General features: G+C 42.8%; 1 protein-coding gene across 1 annotated transcript in view; it reads left to right on the forward strand.

Moving 5' to 3' along the window:
- WDPCP (WD repeat containing planar cell polarity effector) overlaps positions 1 to 24,742 on the forward strand; it is a 249,435-nt gene that overhangs the window by 33,158 nt on the left and 191,535 nt on the right. Inside the window, exons 5-6 of the mRNA XM_018555708.1 lie at positions 2,845 to 2,915; positions 3,179 to 3,238. Coding sequence (XP_018411210.1) covers positions 2,845 to 2,915; positions 3,179 to 3,238 — 131 coding nt within the window. The remainder of the gene's footprint in view (positions 1 to 2,844; positions 2,916 to 3,178; positions 3,239 to 24,742) is intronic.

Raw genomic sequence — 24,742 nt, forward strand, 5'->3', positions numbered from 1 at the left:
CCCTCCCCTTCCCTCTTCTCCTCTCCTCTTCTTGTTTTATCTTTCTGTTTTCTTTTTCCTTTCTCTTATAACTCTTGTTTATGGATGATGTTTTTCATAATGTTAAACTGCAACAATTGCTCTTACAATACACAGCATTTAGATTGCTAATTATCTATTTTCTCATGCGGATAATAGCACACTTACTGTTATTTAGCCCGTTGATTGTCTGTACAAGGACATCTGTTGTTTTTCTTTTTATGTCATACTTTGCACCCTATACTCTACTGCTTCTGTTGTTATATATTCCGTTATGTAAACTGTTTAATTAATAAAAGCGACAGTTCTAAAAAAAAAAGTGAGCAGTCAGTGCTTGGTTTTCTCATTAGAAATACTGTGCAAACATAGTGGTGGATGATTTACTGAAGGAGTAAAGCATGTTCACTCTGCAAAGTACATTTTTAACTTAGCTTAGCGAATGAGGTAAAGGTAAGTAAAAATCACTTTGCAAAGAATACCCCATCATGTGCAAGAGAGAAGAAAAAAAACTGGATTGTTTTCTTGCACATGATTGGATGATTAAAGTCAGCACTTAATCACCTCGTTCACTAAGCTAACTAGTTAAATTCACTGCAAAGTGAAAATAATCGTCTCCTTTAGTAAATCAATTCTGTATATATTTTTTTCATTACTTGCATAAAACCTTTATTCTACAAATAAACATTTTATACAAGTAATGGAAATAATATATAATCAGCTAATAAACATGTACACATTAAAAAATGAAAATAACATTGAGGAAAAAGCCACAGTAGCTTCTCTTTAAGCTTGAAGGAAGGTGCATATTTTTGTTTTGACATCTGTTAATGGTAATACATGGATTTTGCAGTTCTAATGACGAAGCTACTGCTTTCTGCCTTTCCAGCGTCTGCAGATAGGAGGCTGCAGAGCATTCATCTTCTCCTGATCCTCTTACAAAAAGGTTATGTGAAATACTAAATCTGCTTTAATCCCCCGAATACCAGAGAAGACAGCAGTGTATTACTGTATTCATTTGTTGCTCCTCTCATATTTGCTGGCACACAGGCTGTCATGATACATTTGATCACTTTCACTTTTTGTAAATATTAAAGCAGCGCTGGGCAACCTATTGAATTTTGGGGTCCTCAGATGCAGGCGGCTGTTCCAAATGGCTACATGCTAAATAATGTTAATTTATAATGTTTTGTGACAAGGGAGCAATGTGATCAGGATGGGTGGCTTGTACTTTCAATGTAAAGCAAAGCTCTGCTTCTCAGTAATTCTTTTATATCAATATTAGGCAAACAGATATAGAAATCAAATAAGAACTATATACGGTGTACTAGAGTTTAAGAACACAATAGCATTAAGGTAATGCTATTAGATATTAATACTATTATGTACAAGGATATTAGACTCATCCAGCTGTAAAAGTACAACTAGACGGACTAAGTATGCGACTGTGATATGTGGGTAGCAATGATTATTTCCTTACGTCTTAATGAGGACACAACTTTGTATACATGCCCCTGTGAATTTTGTAATGTATGTGAAATGCTATTTAATATCTTCTACATTCCTCTTCCATGTCACTTGAAGTGTCAGCTCTATGTGAATTTATTTAATATACAATTAAATAAACATATAAAAGATTTTAAAAAACAGCAATTAGATTTTCCTTGTTATAATAATAATAATTGTATTATTATGAAAAATAATAATTTATATAATTCATATGTTTATTACACTGAAACTACATAATTATTTTCCTGAAATTAAAAGTTTTGTTTTTATTGTTTGTATTTAGTGATTTCAAACAACAGTTAAAGGATAACTATGGGCAAAATAAAAAATGACATATATGATGCAGCCTGTCAAAAGCATTAACATTACCATTATTTTGTTTTTTTCCTAAACTCCTGTAACATACACTTGTAACCTGTCGGTCCTGCCTATAGATGCTATCTCAACTTTTTTTTTCAAAAAAAACCCCCAAAAACATTGCCGTACTGCTTGAAAATGATTAGCTGGATTGAGGTCTGAATTTATTTGTTCTAGAATCTTGTTAACCATAAGGCCCGGTTCACACCTGGGCGTTTTGTAGCGCGTTCCTACGCTCTGCAAAACGCTCAAACACAGAAATCCCATTATTTCCTATGGGTATGGTTCACACCTGGGCGTATTACAGGCCGTATGAATGCGCTACAAAACGCCCTACGCCCAAAGAATACAGGAGCTTCTTTGGGGTGTATTTGCCGTGCGTATCCATTGGGATACAGCCAGGTAGCCCTTGGAAATCCGATTCGCGGTAAAAAAACGCGCGGCACGAAACTCGCGACAAATGCGCATATTCGATACGCCTAGGTGTGAACCCAGCCTAATTAAAGTTCAGCTCCTGACAAGCAGCTTACACAGTTGAACTACATATATGTAGGATTTACCCACCCAAGCCAGACAGCACAGCCAGATCCTTAGCCTCCTTTGCAGCACATTTTGGTCAATATCACTTGTCAAATCACATGGCTGGCCTGCTGATTGTGCAATGAAGCAGCACAAAGTCATTTCTCTGTTCTTTCCTTCTATCAGCATACTTATAGCACATATGCACTGCGGTGAAGTCTGATTGGCTGTGAGTGCTGCAGATATTCTCCCAGTCTACGGGCTGTAGTACAGGGCTGTTCTGAGACCGATATAAAAATGAATTCAGATTAAAACACTAAACATTACTTTTTTTAATGAGTAAATAACTGCATTAATTAGCGGTTTTATATCCCTGTACAATTCAGCTTACTGGTTACCATTATGCCAATAATGTTTTTTAATTTTACATTTTTTTTTTTAAAGCTCTGGGTTTTCCTTGGGTCCTGAAGAACAAGCGTCCAGAAAAGCTTCGAGACAATCTCATGGAGCTGGAGGTATGTTTTTTGAGAAAGTTACAAGAATGGCAGCAAACAATCCTCCTTTCAATCACCTTTCAGCAGCTTTAATTTTCATAAAGGATCAGGCATCACAGTGATGATAACAGTGCTTTTGTCTAGAGAACTGTTCTGAAACAGTTGCATCTTTGTTTATGTGGCATGCTAATCTCTCTCTGCTTGAAAACCTGAAGCACTTAAAGCAGTGCGAACAATGTACACAGCCGACTCTCTAGAGCTCACTGTTTTCTCTTGTCCTACAGGAGCTGATGCAGAGCAGTGAGTGTGTGCTCAGTAAATGGAAGAACAAATATGTCTGTCAGGTAAAATGTTTTGACATGCCCTTCCTCTGCCGAGTCTGTGGAGCTGAACGTTTTTTCACTGAGTGATGCCACTGTTTTATTAAGGAAACCTGCGTATAACAAAATGTATTTTGTTGCAATTTTGCTTCCTTGCTAATGATAAGTGGCTGCGTATTGACAGCCCTAAAGTAGATGGACACCTTAACTAAATATTTCCTTTTCTAAAACTCTGAGGGATAATTATCACAACTGAAGCAGACAGAATCTGGAGCAGTTGCCCATGGCAACCAATCAGCATCTCTCTTCAGTTTGTTCAATTAAGATTTGAAAATGAACGAGAGAAGCTGATTGGTTGCCGTGCACAGCTGCTCCAGATGTTGTCTGCTCCAGTTTTGACAAATTCCCCTCTGTGTGTCAGAAAACTGTTACCTTTTATTTTTCTTGTTTTCACCTTTTTTTTTTCCCCACTGTATTTTAATAGAAGAGAAGTAAACCTCTATTTATTTTCAACTTTATTTCTCTTTTGGGTCACAGGAATACATTTACTTATGACCTCCTGTGACTCATAGGCGGCAGATAGCGGGCTAATGCCCGCTATCACCTGACAGTGCAGAGCTGCACTGCAGCCAATCAGGATCCCAACAATATTGCTGGGATCCACCCACCTCTCTAGAGCCAGAGACAGCCCTCCCCTCTCCCCTGTCTGTCCCACCCAATGAGTGCTGGACAATAAGAGAAAGGAAGGTGGGATCCGTGAAAGGTGGGGGTTAGTGACTGACAGCCACTGCTCTCTGCAGGGGGGAATTAAAAAAATAAATTTTATTTTTGCACTTAAATTTCTTGCTATCACGTAAGTCACATTGTAGGTGACAAGTTCTCTTTTAAAGAGACATTAGGGGTTAATTTATAAAAGGTCTGCCCAGCGTATAGGAATTTTCAATACTCATCAGCGCCATCTAGGGGTGCTAGTGCCCTGCAAAAGATATTCTGGGCAGAACTTAATGTTACCTTTTCACTCGAATGAAGCTAATCAAGCATAGCTGTGAAACCAGAAGTGACAAAATGCTTGTCGCTTCCAGCTTCATTCAGTGCCGGGACAATCAGCGAACAGATGTTCTAGGGAACACAGGGTAAGTACATCCTATGGATACATTTTTCAACATATTTAAACAGAAAAACATTAGAACTTAATTCAAACAGTGGCTATAGATTAAGTTGATGTACTTAAACTAATGACATATAAAATTGACACAATGTATTAATTTCCATAATCTAATGTATGCAGGTAGAAACTGTTTTGTATAAACCACAGATATCTAGGGTCTGGTGTTCTCTTTGATATTGACATGTGTTATGTCATCATGCCTTCTAAAACAATTTGCTGTGAACTGATCAATCCAAGACAGAGTTGCTTGGCCATAGTTACACTATATTTGGCGCCTACTAAATAAAGCTTTTTAGGAGAGGAACCTCATAACAACTGTGAAGTAAGAGGGTAAAAATATTATAGTTTTGGGTTGCTTTGCTGCTTCTGGGCCTGGGTAGCTTGTAGTCATCTGGTCAGCTATGAATTCTGTATCATATAAAATGTGCCTAATCAGAATGTGAGGCCATCTGTCCAAAAGTTGAATTCAAACTGCCTCTTTTAACATGGTACTGATCTGAAGTACACTAGAGAATCCACATAGGAATGGCTCAAAAAGTGCATGATTTGAATTCCATTGAAATGTGGGGGATTTGAAAGGGCCAGTTCATGCTTCGGCTGATCCTTCGACTCTCGTTGGCCGCCGGAGCGGGCTGCTGTACGGGCTATTCACAATAGCCCATACAGCAGCTGAAGACGGCCGACCGGCTCAGCCGTGCCGAAGGCATGTGCTTCGACTTGACTGAGCCGAAGTGATAGCTGAAGCGGGGAGAAGGGCCGGCCGTTCGCCTCGCAAATGAAGCTGGGCGGAGCCAGTCGTGATCTCGCTCCACCTAGTTGTAATGACAGATCAGCGTCCCCAAATTACCTGGGGACGCTGATTTGTCATTAAACAATAACAAATAGGCAAGGCCAGCCGTGACGTTATGGCCGGCTACACCCAGTTGTTATTCATTGGCCAGGACGTGCTATAAGACTCTATCAGGTGACATAATCAGGTGACCGTCAGGGGACGGTCTCCTGAATCCGGGGACTGTGCCCAGAAATCGAGGATGAATGCAGGGCTGCAACAACTAATCGACTAAGTCGATTATAATCGATGATTGAAAAAGTTGTCAACATTTTCAATCATCCTGCCTCACCCTTGCTGCTGCCAGACCCCCTCGCCCGCATCCACACACCGCACCTCCCCCCATCTCACGCGCACCGCCCATATCCACGATCGGCACAGGGACGCGGGGAGAAGAAGTAAGGAGGAGCAGGCGTGAGGGGATGACAGCCGCCGACAGACGGGCCCGATCTCAGAAGCAAGTTGCTGGAAGACTGCTCAGGTAAGCCTGCACTTTACCACACATGGTGCTCTATAATGTAATGCTGGGATGGTGGGATTCGTATTCCTCTATAGCTGAACGTAAGCAATGGTGACTACGAAGCTATTTAGTGGCTCATTACAGATCGCTCATTTTGTCTGTTGTTGATATACAAGCTGTGGGATCTCCACTGGTCAGCAGCTGAAAGGGGTGCACACCTTTTCCACTTTCTGTGTGGATAGCAGAAACCTTTTGACCAAGAATTAGCATTTTGAGATTCATGAAGGTGGGATAATAAGAAGACAATGCTGTACATATATCTGTCTGTAGAACTAAAGGACTATTTACATTTTTTGATATTTTAATTGTGTACTAACATTTCACAATTTAGTGGGTGCCCAAAAGAGACAAAGCTGCAGACTCTTAATGGTTCTCACTTGACTAGAACGTCATTAGGGATTATAATGTGAAGAAACGATCCCCAGAAAGTACCAGTAAAGAAACTATGATAACTCAATATTAGCATTCTGGGATACTCGCTTGAGCTCTTTGTCACTCTGTCTGTATCTGCTTGTGTTTACTTATTCTTAGTAATATTTGAGAAAAATGGTAGAGAAATAGACAACATATTTGCTAAGGGATTGTGTGTCAATGTTTGCGTATTTGGGTACACTCTTTGTTTAAGCCAGTAGGAAGCAAACTGGAATTCTCCTGTTGCTCTAATTGGCTTCTTACTGAATGTCATCTATTGTATTAATATGGTTAATTGGTGCACTGTGCAGTCAGTCCATTGACATTCAGGCTCCAGTGCTTACATTTGGTACTAGCACTGTCCGCTTTCTCTGCAGATCAGATATATCACATTACTGAAGAAACTAAAATTAATTGTGTTGATAATTGAAATGTTTGTGCATTCCTAAGACATCTAACCAGTTAGTTAAATTCTGCTTTTGCTGGCATTCTCATTTTCTATGCATTGATTTTTGGCCATAGTTCTCTTTAGGGTCACAGGAGGATATTTACTAATGTTCCTCTGTGACCCAAAACTCAGCATATCGCGGGCTACGCTGCAGCTGAGACGGATCCCAACAATATTGTCGGGATCCAACCCCCGCTGCCTGATGTATTTCACTCATCCCGTAATTCTCCTTTAAACCCCATGTAATACTTGGCAAAAATAAGTTGTCACTTTCGGCTGGATAATCGGAAAACTGATCTGATGGGCTCCACGTCACTTTGTGTGTACCTGCCTCTGTGCTGACTTTTCCTGTCCCTTCCTCTACAAATATAGACTAAGGGTGCTAATTTGTTGGCCTAGTGCCCATATGCACATTTTCAGTGCTTCCTTGGTAGCCCTGATAAACAAAACAGTTTTGTTTTAGAGCATGAATTGAAACCAGAACCTACACAGATCTAAACTAAACATGTTGCTAGGTTATTTAATGATGAACTCCGGACTGGAGAAAAGGTTACCCTTGCATTGGGTCCCCCCTCCACACTGCAAGGTGTCTGTAGAGCAGAACAATTGCTTTCTGTGTGCCTTGTTCACATGGTACATTTTTGGTGGTTTGCAGAAAAACTCAGCTCAGCGGATATGGTGTGACCAAGCCCTAACTGCACAAAAGCAAAAATTTCCCAGCACACTCACCAGCCAAACTGCAAAAAAATAAACTAACTGTTAGGGTTAAAAACAGAAGTTGTAGTTGCACAACTTTTGCAAAATACGTTGAAGCCACACTGCCTCGTCAAAGCCCCTCTGTGTAGTGTGGTCCTAACTCTAATCTATGAGAGCCTCCATCTTGGAGCATATACGGTATAGCAAATGATGAATTGGGTGCGGGCTTGCCAGGAGGTAGCCCAACATCTTATAAGGCACAGGGACACACCAGAAGCCCAGCTGCTTCTGCAGCATTTCCCCCCCACTGTACATTGGTCCCCTAAAGCTGCTTCTCTTTGCTTCCTTGACCAGTTGCAGCTCTCTGACATCATCATGTAGAATGCAGGGCCAGGTATTTTTCTGTGCTTGCAGGGCCTTTAAAGGGATAAATCATAAAGGAATCACGTATGCATTGCAGAGATGTACTGCATATATATTTTTATTTTGCCCTGAAATACACTTTAAAGTAAACTAAATGCATTGTTAAAAGAAATATGACTTTCTGCAACTCATAGTCTAGATTCAATATTGTGAAGGGGGCTTTAAATTAATACTCGTAAACTTAATTGATAAAACTACACTATTTATAAAATGATGTCAATTTTTTTTAATCCAATGCATTAAAAGACAAACTATAACAAAATATATAAAAGAATTTAGGATAAAAAGTCAGAAGCACGGCAATGCAAGTGAACCTCTCTGGACCCTAACTATATCTTTATATCCAAAAATACATTAAGATGGATATAGAGATATAGTTAGGGACCAGGGAGGTTCACATGCATTGCCATGCTTCTGAATTTTTATCTTAAAGTCACCATAAAGTCAAAAAAAAAATTCCCTCCCCCTCATGTTAATGCTAGCACTTACCTTAAATGATGTCTCTTAATCCGATCTTCTTCTTTACTGATGTTTTCATCTGTCCCTCCAGCAGTGCTGCGGCTCTCCGATCCAGCGCTGACTCCTCTCTGCTTGCTGGCACTTCTGATCGGTGTCTGCATGCGGGTGCACGCGTCCATAGACTTACCTTGCGTCTCTGTTCGTCTCCCGGCCAAGAATCCGAACTGTGCATGCGCCCGCCCCAAGATGCTTTGCGGCCGCCCGAGCAGTTTCAGATTCTCGGGCGGGAGCACGCAGCGATAACGAGGTAAGTTTAAACCGCTGTTAAAGCGGGTTTTAAAAAAAAAACTTTTTGCTTATATCTACTATTTGATAGCAGTAGATATAGGCAAAAAAACAGAGGGTTTAGAACTCCTTTAACTTATTTTATATGTTTTGTTATAGTTTGTCTTTTAATGCATTGGATTAATAAATTGGACATCATTTTATAAATAATGTTGTTTCTTCCATTGAGCTTATGAGTATCAATTTAAAGCCCCCTTTAAATATTGAATGTGGACTATAAGTTCCAGAAACTGATATTTCTTTTTGCAAGTATTATTTGGGGTGTGATACCCATAACCCACACACTGGCTTACTTTTTAAATGAATAAATGCATTGTTAGAGTCGCTCTTAATAAACTATTAAACACTATTTGGAGTAGTTTATGAAAAACTGGCAAAGCCCACATTCCAAGTTGATACAAAGCTGCTTATATCATCCCGTATTCACTTTGTTTACCATTATTTGATGGTTACATGTAGAACTTTCTACATACAACTGTAAAGGTTTGTCTTAGTTATGTTCTCACTTAAGTATTTTAAAGTGTAGGTAATATATCGATCAGACAAAGGTTTAAATTCCTCTTTAAATAAATTCTCTATACGGTAAGATATCTTATTTGAGATCAGGATTACTTGTGTTTGAGTGTTTGTTTTAGTGTGTGTACGCATAACCATTAAAGAACAATTGATTCTGAATGATTTCAGGTATGTGCTGTTTGTATTTTTTTATTTACTGCAAATTGTTTGGTGATGTTGGATTTGCTTTAGAGATGGAACTTTGTTTGTTAAGACGATGTTTGCATTGCACATGATCACAAGACAAAACAGTTCTTAGCAAATGTTGGCAGGCAAATGATAGGCCGTTAGATGGGGTCTTAGGTGACAACAGCGATTGCTTCACACCTAATGGTTACATTGTTCTAGCTTAGATCAAGACTGCAGTTAAGAGGGTTTCCCTGGGTTAAATGTAAATTGCTTAATTTCCATTTGAACAGTGATTGGCTATTACACTGCACAGATTACTAATGGATACAGATTGTTTCTGAACAGTTGTGTAGTGATCTTTCATCAGGGCTGATCAGGGCATAGCCAACATAGGTCGTGGCCTAGAGTGGCAGGGCTGCCAAAAATGGCACACAGCCATCCACACATCATGTTGCTGACTTTCAGTAATGCATTCATATGTATAATAAAAGGATGCAGACTGCTGCACTGCCTGCCAGTGCGATCTGGCTGGGTTCTCCTTGTTGGAGGAACAGTGTGCTCTGTATTTACAGTTAACCCACTCTGGGACCATACACCTAGAACTGAATTTCTATCAAAGTGGGGTGGAAGTTTGTCTTCTCTTGTAATCATCAGGGCTAGGTGTTCGGACACAGAGTAGGTCAACTGTCTTTTTCTGCCTCTCTATCCCCAACCTTAAGCTGGCCATACATGGATAGAATGTTGGTCATTATCTGCTGAATCAGTCAAAATATGATCGCTGCATGGCCCTGCCGGCAACACCCAGCTCAAGAAACCAGACTTGAAAATTAAAGGACCCGGGTGAGAAAATTGTTGGCCAAGCAGTGACTGTCAATCAGTTGCAGTCAACATTGGGGTATTTTCACAGCCACTAGCTCTGGCTGTCAGAATACAATAACTGTCAGAGGAGATACCTCCATCCACACTGTTTAGCGTGGATGGGGGATTTAAGTGATTTTACTAATTCAGCCCTTGGGGCTGAACACAAAAATGTCTAAGATGTATGACTAGCTTTGTGCATCTTGCAAGGCTATGGTGTCTTATCTTATTAGTGTGTGACAAAGACTAGCCTGTGTATTAGGTTCAGAGGTAGGTGGCATGAGGTGGTTGACTTAGGGGGGTAAGAAATATTAATCTGGCCTGCTCCTCATGTAAGAATAATCACATTGGCAGACTGTGGGAGATCTACTTCACCAGTGATCAGCTGAGCTGCTGATGAAGCAGAGGTGGGTAGAGGTAACCTGGTGCTTCCCTTTACTGTCTACTAGCCAATAATAAATAGGAACATCATGGTATGTGCTGAATAGAGGATGTAAATGTAGGGTGAAGGTCTAATTATTCAATTGAAAAGGAAAGGAGTCTTGTATGAGTAGGCAGTCTTGGCTGCAGTCATAATGCCCTGAAATGCGCATTCAATAACATTGCATGCTTGCTTGATTGCTTGTGCTGTCTTTAAACATTAGTGAAACCTGGGTATTTCTTGGTTGGCCTGGGGCATATATGGTGAGAGTCTGCGTAAAGAGGGAGCAAATCCTATTTGTATTCCAGAATCCTGCTACACTCCTTACCGGGTATCCCTGTCAGCGTTGGTGCTCGAAGTGACTGCAGATGGCGCCGCCAATACTGAAACTTGTTAAAGATGTCAACGGCACACCATATTAAAGTGAAGAACACGTCTGTTTATTGACGCTTCATGTCAAAACAAATAACGTTTCGGGGCCATTTCATTTTAATCCTGTTGTCATTTAAAGCCTGATGAAGGGGACCCTGTGTGGCCCCAAAACGTTGTTATTTATTTTGACATGAAGCGTCAATAAACAGGCGTGTTCTTCACTTTAATTTGGTGTGCTGGTGACATCTTTAACAGATGTGTCACAGCATAAGTCTGACACATGTTGAATTGATGATCACAATGGCCAATATCCCCAGCCAGACATGCATTTCATTTCTGTGAAAGCTTGAGGGTAGCACAATGCCCACAGAAGATGTAGACACACCACTGAGCAGCACATGGCACCATAGAGCAGGGATAGACTAATTGATATGGAATTCTCTCCAATCCAGGAACCAGCAGGATTTTATTTTGTAAGCCAGCTCCATTGACAACTAAAGATAACCTCAAAAGTTAGGCACCAGCTGTAATTTTTAAGGAGCACTGGCTATCTGACTCCTGGAATTTGTTCAGTCTTGCTATACCGTGATATATTGTGCACAGTGGCATTGCACTGAAATAATAGTATACAATAACATATACAATATAGTAAAATGGACCATTTGATGATGCAATAATCACAGCTTGAAAAACAAACTACATGATCAATCCATGAAAAACATTCCCATCTGTCTGTGGCAATAGTTACACTATTTGCCCCTTCTGACTCGCTCACAAGTCAGCATTTCCCTGTACCAATATGGGATGTGTACCATTTTATGTCCTTACTATAAGTGGCTCACAGCTGGACTTAGGATTCAATTACATGGTAGATGCTGTTTTTATTTTTATTTTTTTAATTTAAAGGGGGCCAGTGGTGATAACAATATATCAACTGAAACTGCTTACATGATTATAATCCCAGTCCTGGTTTCATTACCTAGTAAGCCACCGACTTGGAAAAAGTGTGCAGGATTGAAGTTTAGACTTTGCTGGCTGCTTGTTTGGTTCAGGTTAGTGATTCAATAGTGAAGTTGGGGTTAGAATAACACCTCCAGAACCTCCACCTATGCAAACTAGTTACCATTAGCAACACCCATATTTCTATACTTAGAGGTTGACCTTTATTGCCTAAGTAAATCTGAGATTGAAGCGCCACACCAGGAGCTAATCTTCCAGGTACAAATATTTTGGAGACTTTATGACAGGCTCTGGATGATTATTGCCTTTCATGGCACTTAAATCTTAGATTTATCCAGTTATAAGCCAAGAAAATAATGGATATCCTTTGGTGACTAGCAGCCAGCCCAGATTCCAGATGCCTCATCCAATTACCACTATAACTCCTAAAGTAATAGGATAATCTTAGCTTTTCTTCCATTTTTTCCAAGTCACCTTTATAGCCTGGCAGCCACCATAAGAACAAGCATTTTCTCTATGGGAGAATATACCTGTTATTATGATGGACAATGCGCAGAGTATTCTGATTTAAAGCACAAGTACAGACGGGTATAAAATATTCCTCACCATCTCAATTATGTATTAATTTAAAAGGGCATAAAATTTGTATTTAAATAATATTTCAGACTGTTTTTATTTTGTGGTTCCCTGCACAGCTTCATTTAGACTGGGGGAGCAGGGAGGTGGTTAATAGGAAGGGAGGACATAGGGTTCACCAATCATTGTGTTGTTGCTTGTTCACTATCCAGTCACGGGCTTGGGCTGTACTTGACCACCTTGTTTTGTTTTAACTGCAGCAGAGAAAATTGAGGTCAGAACCAGGATCAGTTGCCTGACAGGGGTGCCTGGATTAAAATAAAAACTGTTTAAACATTAAAGATTTTTAGTAGTTAAGACACACCACACTTCTCTATTTCAACCTATAACTTAGCTCTTTTCCTTTACTTCCAGTTTAAGCTACATACTAGAAGTGGCCGCTACAGTGATCCCAACTGGACACTTAAAGATATGTTCATGAAACAACTCCCTACAGCTTCCGGCAGGTTGTTGATCTGGCAGTATTTAAAGCTTAAGTGAAGCTCGTGATTACCAAGCAGACTATCAGTTCATATGCACTTCTCTGCATTTGGAAAGACTCTTTCAACTGTAAAAAAACAACAACTGACATTTACCTTAAAAAATAATTTTATCCAGCAGTGAGATGACTGCAACAGTGTCCCTCTTCTGTAGGGTGGGGGCGTGGTTGAAAAGAAAGCCAGTCCCATGTTAGCATTGGCTAAACATGGCATGGCAGAGAGATGTGTCAGCCGGGAGGGGGAAGCGGTGGTCATGTCGACCAGCCTGCAACAGGGACATATCTAGAGTATGGCAGGTAGGGCACATGCACAAACACCACTTCAGGTGGGGCGCTGAGACACTCAGGGAAAATGGCGGTGCAGTTTTTGTCCCTTTTTAGTTAAGCTGTATCTCATTCAGATGTCCTGCTAGCGCAGACCCACAGCCGATCGCTGCTCTCACATGCAAACTAAGGGAGTTATTCACAAAAGGGTGAAGAGTTTGGAGAAGTGAACAATCTAGGACAACATAGCTGAACTGGAAAGTGAGTTGAATTGGAGAATGTTTCCAAATCAGCTATGTTGTCCTAGATTGTTCACTTCTCCTGCCATCTCCAAACTCTTCACCCTTTTGTGAATAACCCCCTAAGTGTTGGCAGAGGAAGTTATGCTACACATTTCATATGCCGTGCTCTGACTGATGACATCACCTAATGCAGAGCCTGGCATAGGAAGTGAATAGTGTAAGCATTCCGGTACCTTCAGCCCAGCAGATCTACTGGGTATGTGTGTGTGTCTGGATGTGCCAGAACTGGTGGTGTTACAATTTCAGTGCTTGCCATGGGCGCTATTTACCATAAACATGCCTCTGCTGAGCAGGGCTGGGGGGGTCATCCAGACTGACTTTGGAACTACAGGCATGCCGTGCAACAGCATGCCATCCTGTAGGTCTGATAAGCAGGTAAAGTGACACAAACTGATCACGCTAAGTACGTATCTGCTTCCATGTTTAGTGTGGTCAGGAACCAAAGAAGAATCAAGAAGACTGGCTGGATCACCAGGTACTAAGTGCAAGTTTTATTTAGTGTATAAGTAAAATGAACTAGAATGTGCATTATGGCATGCAGGGGAATGCAGTATCACAGTTTTACTATTAAGGTTTACATTCAGTTACACTGTATGCAGTGGGTGCTTTCTTGACTGGAACCCATAGAACCATTACATTAGCATGGGTAGTCCCAAAAATCTAACAGCTGAGCAGCTTTGCATATTAATTACTAAATTGTTTGTTCTGTGTTAGATAATATCTTAAATGTTCAATATAACCTGTTACCTTTTGGTAGCCACCTCCTATAATCTCTGCATTATTTATATTTCACAGTTTAACCTGTTTGTTTTCCTTCAACGGGGTTGCATCTGCTGTAATTCCACTGCTTCATGCATTTCTAATAGAGTGTTCTTGAGAATCTCGAAATCATTACAAGTATGAAATCTGTGACTGCTTGTTAAATGCAACCACTTCTCACAGGTGTTGTTTTGCAATTCATATCTGTTGTATTGCAACACTTCTCTTTTATACTTTTGCTGTAATTGATCACCAGCTACTAACAACCACATGTCATTGCAGTTTTATTGCCATGCTTATCTTACATCTTCATCGCACTAACACGTTTTAGTTGGCAGCGCTGCACTTTGCAGTACAATAAAGATGTTATCTACATGATTTATGAATAAAGGATAATTTGTAGGATTCCTTTAAAATGTTATGCTTAAAGCTGAACTCTGAACAGATATAAAAGTACAATTTAATGCAGATGTGTATTTCTTTATAATATAAGTTGTAGTTTTCCTTATAACTAAAAACCTACATTTTTCTTAATATCAGCCTCCTGGAATCATCTGTACATTGATACTCAGACTAGGAGAGGGAGGGGCGTCTCTAGTTGCTTATTAAAATCTAATGCATGCGTATGTGCTGGCAGGCAAAAGGAGTGGGCAGTGTTAATGCCTTACTAAAGGGAAATTCCAAGGGAAGTAGTGTCAATGGACTGCAAGTGCGGAGACATCACTACACCTGTATTCCATTGATCCACTAAGGCTGATGGGACCTGTGGGCAGAGCCATGTAGAATTCATATTTGTAGACTCGCGGTATACTGAGCTTAGGGTAACGTGAGGACGCTAGTTTGTGTCCTCCTGTTACCCTAAGGAGAACTATGGGGAAAACCCCTGACCCCATAGTTATCCTTTAAAGCTGCAAAGGGTGAGCAAACTCAATATTGAACCCTACGGACTAAGACTGGGATACCATTAAAGTTAATCTGCGTGTAAAGGCAGGCGTCCCAATACTTTTGGCAATATACAGTAGTGTATATAAGCAAGTAGATATGTAGTCTATGCATTTTTTTGGCATTTGCAAATATGAAATCAACATTTAATCACTATAACATGTTTTATCGTATAATGTTAATTTATATACAGTATAACAAACCATGAACAAACCATCAATGTGAGTACAGAAATGAGCTTGTCTACCTTTACAAAGAAACTTTTTAAATCATCTTGGCAGCTTCGAAAGACATACATTTTTGTACCTGGTGATAACAAACACCATTCGTACAGTCCTGAACCCAGTAGTTCTTTTGATTTTGACATACCCAAGTATGAGATGAGGCTTGCCAGACATACAGGATTCAAAATCAGGATCATTGACACTGTACTTGGTTGGTGCATTGCAGCATCTTCATCTGTTCTGGCAAAGCTACTTTTATACCGTGGCTTCGGTACTGGCAGACTGTCATCATGTGGCACTGGTTTAATGGCTGAAGGCAGATTGGGGTTCTCAGTTGATATATTATTAGCAGAGAAACCGGAGACATTAGTCAGACAGAAGTTAGTCTGTTATGTGATCCTTCTGTCCTCGCCATATCATGGCAAGAACATATATGCCAAAGCGCAGGTAATTGTTCCATATACGATTACATGCAGACAGACACAGACAAATGCAGCTGTTGTCAGCCTGTCAATCACTTGAATGGGCACAGCGGCCACATTGGACCCACCTGGGATTCCTTCTGCAAGAATCCACAAGTTCTTGCCACAGGAATCTCCAGACCCATATAAAAGCCCTGTGTACCCTGGGATAGATGCTTGTCCCGGGACGCAATCTGTCTGCATGCAGGGACAAGCATATATCCCGATCTGCAGTTATTCGTTCCATGTACGATCACATGCGGACAGCCACAGACAGATGTGGCTGCTGTCAGCCTGCCATTCACTTGAGTGGCCACATCTGTAGGAATCCACTTGGGATTTCTGCTGCAAGAATCCACAGGCTCCTGCCACATGAATCCCCAAACGCACGTAAAAGCCCTATGTGCATGTAACTTAAGTCTACACAAATTGCTGGCATTTGTGGGGCAATTGAAAATATAAAATTAACTTTAAGGACCCGTTCACACCATTCAGTGCATTCATGTCACAGGTCTGTGACATGAACGCACTGGACCACATAATCAAAACCACACTGAGATGAATGGCACCGCCATGCCCCCTCCCGCCCCAAGATGCGGGGAGGCTTTGATTATGCGATCCAGTGCATTCATGTCACAGAACTGTGACATAAATGCAGTGGATGGTGTGAACAGGCCCTTAACCCTTTCGCTGACACCGACGTATCTCATACGTAGCTGGCTGCGGGTACATTTAAACAGACTCCAGGCGGATAGCTGTTCATCAATCTCCTCCCCACTCTATGGGACTGGAAGGGGCGCGGATAGCATTACTTTCGATCCCTTAGCTGTCATTGCTCGGCTCCAGAAGCCAAACGATAAGCTTTTGGATCTGCGCTCCAATAGCTTGTTTGGAGTGCAAAGGTGACATTAGGCGTTTAATTGACCGCCTAATGTGTCAATTAAAGTGTACCTGTCACCTCCAATGTGCTATCACATAGGGGGCTTGTAAGCCCCCCTTTGTGATAGCAATTAAGTAAAGTAAAAAAAGTAACTAAAACTTTTAAATAAAATAAGTGTAAAAATATTTATTTTTTTTTAAAGTCCCCCACAAGCTCGCACGTATTAAAGGAGAACTATGAGATGAGTGATTTTCACTCACCTCATAGTTCTAGCCGACCTGTGACAATGAGACTGTCACAGGTCAGCTCAGTAGATTGGGAGGTGAGCGAACAGATACCAGCGTTCGCTCACCTCTCGATCCTGTCACGGCTCTCTGCTGGATTCCCCCCTCCCCACTACGATCCGCCAGCGTTGACTGGCGGAACGGACGGGGAGGGGGCGGGTACAGCTGGCTCTGCCTCTAGATAGGCAGAGCCAGCTGTCACTCACGCAGCTGGGCGGATCTCGACATCGATGTCGGGATCCGCTCCGGCGTCTCAGTATACCGCGAGCTGTAGCTCGCGGTATACTGAGCTTAGGGTAACGGGAGGACGCTAGTTTGTGTCCTCCCGTTACCCTAAGGAGAACTATGGGGAAAAACACTGACCCCATAGTTCTCCTTTAATGTAAACATACATCGGGTGTGCCTACCTACCAAAATGACGATCGAGCTATACATGTTAGGTATCGCTGCATGCACCAGAGTGAGAGCAATCATTCTAGGCACAGTATTTATTGATATCTCTAAAATGATGACCTGTACGGGTAGCATCGCCTATAGACAATGTGGGGTACCATATTTTGTCACCATTTTTTTTTCCCCCAAAATAATTTTTATTTGGTTTTATGAAAACATTATGCACTTTTGGTGCCACAACATAACAAATTAAGTAGCAATAAACATACAGCTTCCATCACACAGAGAAAGTCACTTTGTGATTAGCATGTTCAACATCACATTTGGTGTAAATATTGTAACAGTCAATGATGGCTTATAGAAAGGAAATCCTGGAGAGGAGAAAGAAAGGACAAAGAAGACAAAGGAGAGCAAAGGAGAGGACAGATCACCCAGCATTATGTTTTATGTCTTAGGAGACCCCTATTTCCATTTGCTGTGGAATGAGGATAGGGTACCACTTTTAAGTGCGTGCAGTCTCTCAAGCTCGTAGTGGAGGTCCAGAGTTTGGTTAGTCTCACGCAAAGAAACACTGTCTACGCTTCTCCAGTGTCTCACTATGGTAAGTTGAGCTGCCAGCAGCGTGTGAACAACCAGTGCTCGGGAAGGCACTGGGAAACGGTCGACACCTATGAATAGGAGTCCAAGCGCTGGGTCGGGTTTAGTAAGGCAACCAGTTGCAGTCGATATCCGCCTAAAAATGCCGTTCCAGTAGCTCGTCAGTGACTTACATTTCCATAAAATATGGAGAAGGGTACCAATCTGCCCGCACTCTCTCCAGCACAACCCAGAGTTGGCCGGGGCGAATTTTGCTAGGCGATATGGAATGAGGTACCATCTCAAGGATATTTTATGGTAGAGCTCCCAGAGGTCGGCACTCTTCGTTGCACGGTAGACGGAGCGGTCAGGCAGTCTCCCACGAATCTGGGGGGAAGGACTCCCCCAGCTCCCTTTCCCAGGCCAAAAAGGCTGGCAATTTGAAGAAACTTTTTAGTTGGAGTAAATTGAGAGGTATGTCCACACCTGTGCTGGCACGTGGGGCCAAGCTGACAGGAGGGAGGGCAAGGCGTGCGAGGTTTGTACGTATCTATAATAGTCCCTCTCAGTCAGCCCATATTGCGAAACAAGGTGCGGGAAAGTCTGCATATGGGAGCCTTGCATCAGGTTTTGGACTCTCTCTATGCCCTTTTTTGACCATTGTTCGTGCGGGAAGTCCGGGATAAGGAGTGCTAGAGCTGATATAGGGATTGGGGGACTGACTAGCTGGTCTGAGGGGAACCTGTGGTGCACGACTGCGCGCCAGGCCTGTATAGTGGTGCGGATGGGAGGCGAGTACTTGATCAGTGAGGTGGAAGTGTATGAGTTGAGAAAGGCAAGAGAGTATAAGGAGGGACTCTGGGTTACTACTCTCTCCAGGGAGGGCCAAAGTTTGTCTCCCGAAGGGGTTACCCATGCCTGTAGCTGCGCTAGTGTGGCCGCCAAGTAATAATCCCTGAGGTCAGGGTACCCGGTGCCACCCACTTTAGGATTTTTTATAAGAGATGTGCGGGAGCACCTGGGTTTTTTGTTTAGCCAAACAAATCTGCACAGGACCGTCTGTAGGGATTTAAAGTAGCCACAGGGTATGGGAATGGTTAGAGTACGGAATAAATATAGAAGCTTAGGGAGGATAAGCATTTTGAAGGCTGCTAGTCTGGCTGTCCAAGACAGATAACCTCTACCCAGCGCCTGGAGTTCAGATGGAAACCGTTCCAGAAATGGAGTAAAGTTGCAGTGGAAAAGCTTACGTGTCGAGTCGGGTATGGTGGTCCCCAAGTAAGGAATGCTATTAGGAGTTGTGTGGAGGGGAGAAGTACGTGAAGTCTCGTTCACTGGCATGTTGGCACCGCCAGACATCAAACAGTCCGTTGCTAGTGATGGTAGGTTGGAGGGACGGTAATCGCCTTTGTGACGAGGAGGTGGAGTCCATGTCCCTATCCGGGACTAGATTGAAATCTCCGCACACGATCAGTGCCCCCTGTTGGACCCTCCGCGCCTTTTTAAGCAGACAGTTAATACATCTCGTTTGGTGGGTATTAGGTGCGTAGAGGTTCACTATGGTGAACAGTCTGGAGTTGAGGGAGCACACCAAAATTATGGAATGACCCAATGGGTCCAGGTGTGCCTCGAGTTGTTGGTATGACACTGTGTCCCCAATTGCCACCAGAACGCCCTTGGTCTTGGAAGGGGCGTTGGCAGTGAGGCTGGTGGGAAAGCTCCTATGGGAGCACTGTGGTGGGGCAGAGCTGCAAAAATGAGATTCTTGGACACAGAATACATCTGCGTGGTGGTTTAGAGCTTCTACCCACATGGAGCGTCTCTTGGCGGGGTGGTTAAGGCCCTTAGCGTTGAGAGAAAGGATCTGAACTGCCATGGTTGGGGTAAAGATAGTGTGTGTAGGTGCGCCCATAGTACTCACGATGCCTCATCTCGGTGTCCGACCATAGTGGATATGGGTCTCCAGAGGTGGAGGCAGGGTCCCAGACGATATCTCGAAGGTAGGTTGTTTGCTCATCCTGTGCCGTGAGGAGCCTCTTCTCATGGGGTGAAAGAAAAAGAAGAAAAACAGGAACTGGAAAAAAGCGAGCAAAAAGAACATCAAAGTGGAACAAGTCAAGTAAAAAACAATTCCCTGATGGGTCAGGGAAGCAGTTGTAGTAACTGAACATAAACAGGGGTGGTATCACCAAAGTAGCCCACTAGGGCCCGTGGGCAGGTATGAGAGCAGAACGGCTCATTTGGCAGTGGTCAGTTGTTCAGTCTTGGCCCTCTCTTGCGTGATACTTGCCAGTCTGGTGGATGTTTGGCCGCAGGCGTTGGTCGACCCTCATCCGCAGGGGTCACGTGCCATTGTTTCAGGAGGGCAAGACCTTGTTCCAGGGTAGTGATAGTGTACAGGTCATCATCTTTAGTTATCATAAGCTTAGTCGGGAACCCCCATCGGTAGATAATCTTATTATCTCTCAGGGCCTTCGTGACCGGAACCAACTTCCTGCGGCGTTGCAAAGTAAATTGGGAGAGATCCGCAAACACCTGCAGCTTTGCGTAGGTAACGGGAAGGTCGGTCTGGTGTCTCAGCGCCTTGAGCAGCCTTTCCCGCACATGAAAGAAGTGAATGCGGAGTAGGGTGTCCCTTGGCACACCGTCTGGTAGGTGCGCGGGTTTGGGTAGGCGGTGGATGCGGTCTATGGTCAGGTCAGGTGGGGAGACATCAGGCATTACCACCTTCATGAATGCTTGTACGAAAGAGGACAGGTCGTCCGGGCAGACAGATTCAGGTATTCCCCTGATTTTTATGTTATTGCGGCGTGACCTGTCCTCTAGGTCCGCCACTTTTGTTTGCAACCAGGTAATGTCGTCCTCCCGTTCGTTGTGCGCATCTACTAATTCGTTAAAGGTGTCTGCAAAGTCCCCCATCTTATCGTCAATATGGGTGACCCTCTCCCCCACCTCTTGTAGGTCAGATGAGAACTGGTGGACAAGGGCCTGCATATCTGTATTGAGCGAGCTCCTCAGGGACACCAGCATATCTTTAAGGGTGGTGTCTGAAAGAGGTTGGTTAGCTGTTGGGTATCTCTCAATAGGAGCAAACAGTTCCCTTGTGTCATCCAGAACACTGGAAGGGCTTACCTCCTCCACTAGGCCCGAAAGCCGGGGCCTCGATTTTGCCGTGCTCCGCACGACTGGGGATGGCAGTGGCTGGGGATGGCAGTGGCAGTGGCTGGGGTTTTCCCCAGCGAAAACCCCAGTGGTTTTCGCTGGGGAAGAGCGCTGCAGGGGGTCTCCCTCCCGCCTTCCTGCGATGAGCACTGGGATCCCCCTGAGCGTTCAGAGCTTTGAGAGGGTGATGTGGATGGCGGAGCAGTGCCGCCGCCGCCATCTTGCAAGGCCCGAGGCTGAGACCGCGGGAAGAAGTCTGTCACTTTGCGGGGTCTCGAGCCGTTCCTGCGTTTGCGGGACATGACCGGGGATGCTTCCACGTAACGATGGTGTGAGTGTGGGCCGTTATGTCTCCCGCTAGTCGCTGTAAGTGCTGCCCAGGCCTGTGTGTGCACGGAGCTCTTCTCCTAAGCTGCCGTCATGCACGCCAGTCGGCCACACCCCTTTTGTCACCATTTTAAGGGACGCATGGAATTTTTTAACCTGGGCATTTTACAAAACAAAATAGTATTATATTGTATTTTTGGGCACTACAATTAACTTAAGTGCATTTTTTTTACACGTTTTTGGGGTTTGATAAAGAGTTGCGCTAATTTGCAACTGCCACCATTTTATTATTCTACAGGGTCTTTGCTTTCAGAAAATATATACAGGGTTATTCACAAAAGGGTGAAGAGTTTGGAGAAGGCAGGAGAAGTGAACAATCTAGGACAATATAGCTGAACTGGAAAGTGAGCTGAATTTGAGAATTTTTCCAAATCAGCTATGTTGTCCTAGATTGTTCACTTCCCCTGCCTTTCTCTAAACACGTCACCTTTTTTGAATAACCCTGCTAATGTTTGGGGGTTTTAAGTAATTTTCAGGCCTAAAATCTGGATTATAACGTATGCAAAAACCGCAAAAAAAAAAAAAGGCCTTGGCAGCAAAAGGGTTAATCACTATAATGTGTTTAATCACATCATGTTACCTTATATATAACTATCAGCCGTCTGAGATTGTCTTCTTATAACAAAAAGGAGATGCTTTCAAGTCAAATTACTAAAGTGCATGGATGTACTGCAGGCTTTCATTCTTTTCTAATTTGTATGTGACTATGCTAACAACCTTACATATTGCATAGCTCAGCATGTACTTACAGAAAGTATGGGCAGTAACTTTGAACATTTTTTTAAATATGATAGTTTGATGTAGCTTGATAATATTTTGTTTTTAGCACAAAGAATGATTTTTGCACATTTCTGCCTTGCTGCTGCAAGTGATAGATTACTTATCATAATGTTGCTGGAGTTGCAGAAAAATGTAATTTCAAATGTCAAGTTAATTTCAGGACATTTCATTTGCCACAACTTGAAGTTTAGGAATGTTGAAGATGAGAGCAATGCGTATATTTACAGAACAGGAGCTCATTTTACACGGTTCTAAAGATGGAGGTTTATTGGTGCTATTGTCCGCTTGGACATATGAAATGTTCTTTGGCTGATCTGGTACTAGCAAACAGGATAAAGATAGGACCAGTTTTGTAGGTAATATTCAGCTTTAATCCAGAGATTTCCCACACAGTATTTTTTTCTGCTCTTTTGATGACTTCAGTCTTATGGCCAACATCATTCAACCCACTTCCTCCAAGCCCAGGTTGTCCTGGACCTGCTCCGGACTTTTATTAGGCAGTGAAAGGAAAAGCAACAAAGTGATGAGCTCACCTTTCTGTCACTCTACTTTTTCCTCCTATCAGCATGTGTCTTGCCAGCACATGAAAAGATTGGCTTTTTGTGCTGCTTCTTACTCTCACTCTCCAGCTCTCCTATACAGAGACTTCAGGAGGCTGATACCAGGTCAGATTCAACCGCATACACTGCTTGCATTTAAAAAATACATCCAATTATGTCTTAAAGTGACACTAAACTCAGGAATTAAACATTAAAAATGCATTCACTTACCTTAACTATTCACAAACATGTACCTTTTTTGTGCATCACTCAGCTGTAGCTCCTCAAATCATCTCTGAATTCATGCTGACACTGTCCTTCCTTCTGGAGGGTGGCTACTTTTTTTCCCCATGGTATACAAAATGCTTATCCACCAAACCTGATATTATTTTGTAGTTGCTTATTTAGAAGTTTAGTGTGTCATGGACAGTGGTCTGTATGGCTTAAGAGGAACTGTCCAGATAATGCAGAACCGTAAAGGAGGCTGCGTAGAGACACAGGTGTCATGGAGGTGCACGGCGCACTAGGAGTCTAGAAGAGACAGTAGAAAAACAGACATTTCCCAGCACACTCACCAGCCAGCCTGCAAAAAAATAAATAAATACACTGTCTAACTACTAAGGTTAAAAGCAGAGGTTTTAGTTGGACAACTGTTGCGAAACATGTGGTAGCCACACTGCCTCATCAAGGGCCCTCTGTATAGTGCGGACCTAACTCTAATCTATGAGAGCTTCCATCTTGGAGCATATTTACAGCAAAGTAGAAGACACACAGGGTGCACAGGGGCAGACTTGGAGACATAGGGTGCACTAAGAGTCACTAGATAACACACGGAGCACTGGGGCCCTCTAAGAGTCATGGGGCATACTGGAGTCACTAGATGACGCATGAAGTTCTGGGATGCATTGGCGTCATGGTGTACTCTGTGGCCATTAGAGGACACAAGATGCTCTGAGGTGCACTGGAGTCATGGGGTACACAGGAGTCACTTGATCACACTGGATGCTCAGGACTGCACTTGAGTTGCTTGATGACACAGGATGCTTTATGGTGCATTGGAGTCATGGGGCACACTGGCCAAAAGGAGCCTATTGGAGTCACTAGATAAAACTGGAAACTAAGGGGTGCACTGCAGACAAAAGGTGCAGAGGAGTCACACTAGAAGTTATGGCGTACCCAAGACCAATGGAGCATGAGGCTGCAGGCCTGCAGCAGGGGGGCTTGGCTGTAGTGTAGCGATGCATTGCTGTATTGCGAGCCATGATATGCCCCACAATTGAAAGCAGTGCCAATAAAAAGAGCTGTCTACTGATTGTCCCATGTGCTGACCAGGAGATATGTTTCCTGACTGGTCGTGGAGGTGGTGCTCCGGATGAAACCTGGAAGTGGCAGCTGATGCACGCCGTACCTTGCAGCTTGCAAGCAGTGATGATGTCGCATGTGGTGTGTTTTCTGTACTGACTGTGCCTCCTGGATCCCCTTCTCTTTAGCATCTCTGTAGCTTAGACAGCAGATTCTGTGAAATGCATATTCACTGGGTGAATATATGTCACCACATTCAAGGTATTAAATGTGTGGGTTTCTTCAAAAAGTAAGTTTTCAAACTTCAACATTGTTCGGATTAATATGAGTAGGCTAGAAAGAAATCGAAATGCTATGTGGAAATGAATATATCATTTTACATTATGCCATAGATACACTTTAATGTAAACCTGTAATATTGTAACATGTCTGTGTGCCATTGGTGTCCCATGAAGATACTACTGTATGCAAATATGATTTTTTTTAAAAGAGCATTGGCTTAGGGCCAGGCATGTGACCATATTTAATACTTTGGGAATTTCGGAGGTATCCAGTGCTTCATAGG

This window comes from Nanorana parkeri, unplaced genomic scaffold (genome assembly GCF_000935625.1).
Source record: "Nanorana parkeri isolate BGI_ZX_2015 unplaced genomic scaffold, ASM93562v1 scaffold11, whole genome shotgun sequence".
NCBI classification, from domain to species: domain Eukaryota; kingdom Metazoa; phylum Chordata; class Amphibia; order Anura; family Dicroglossidae; genus Nanorana; species Nanorana parkeri.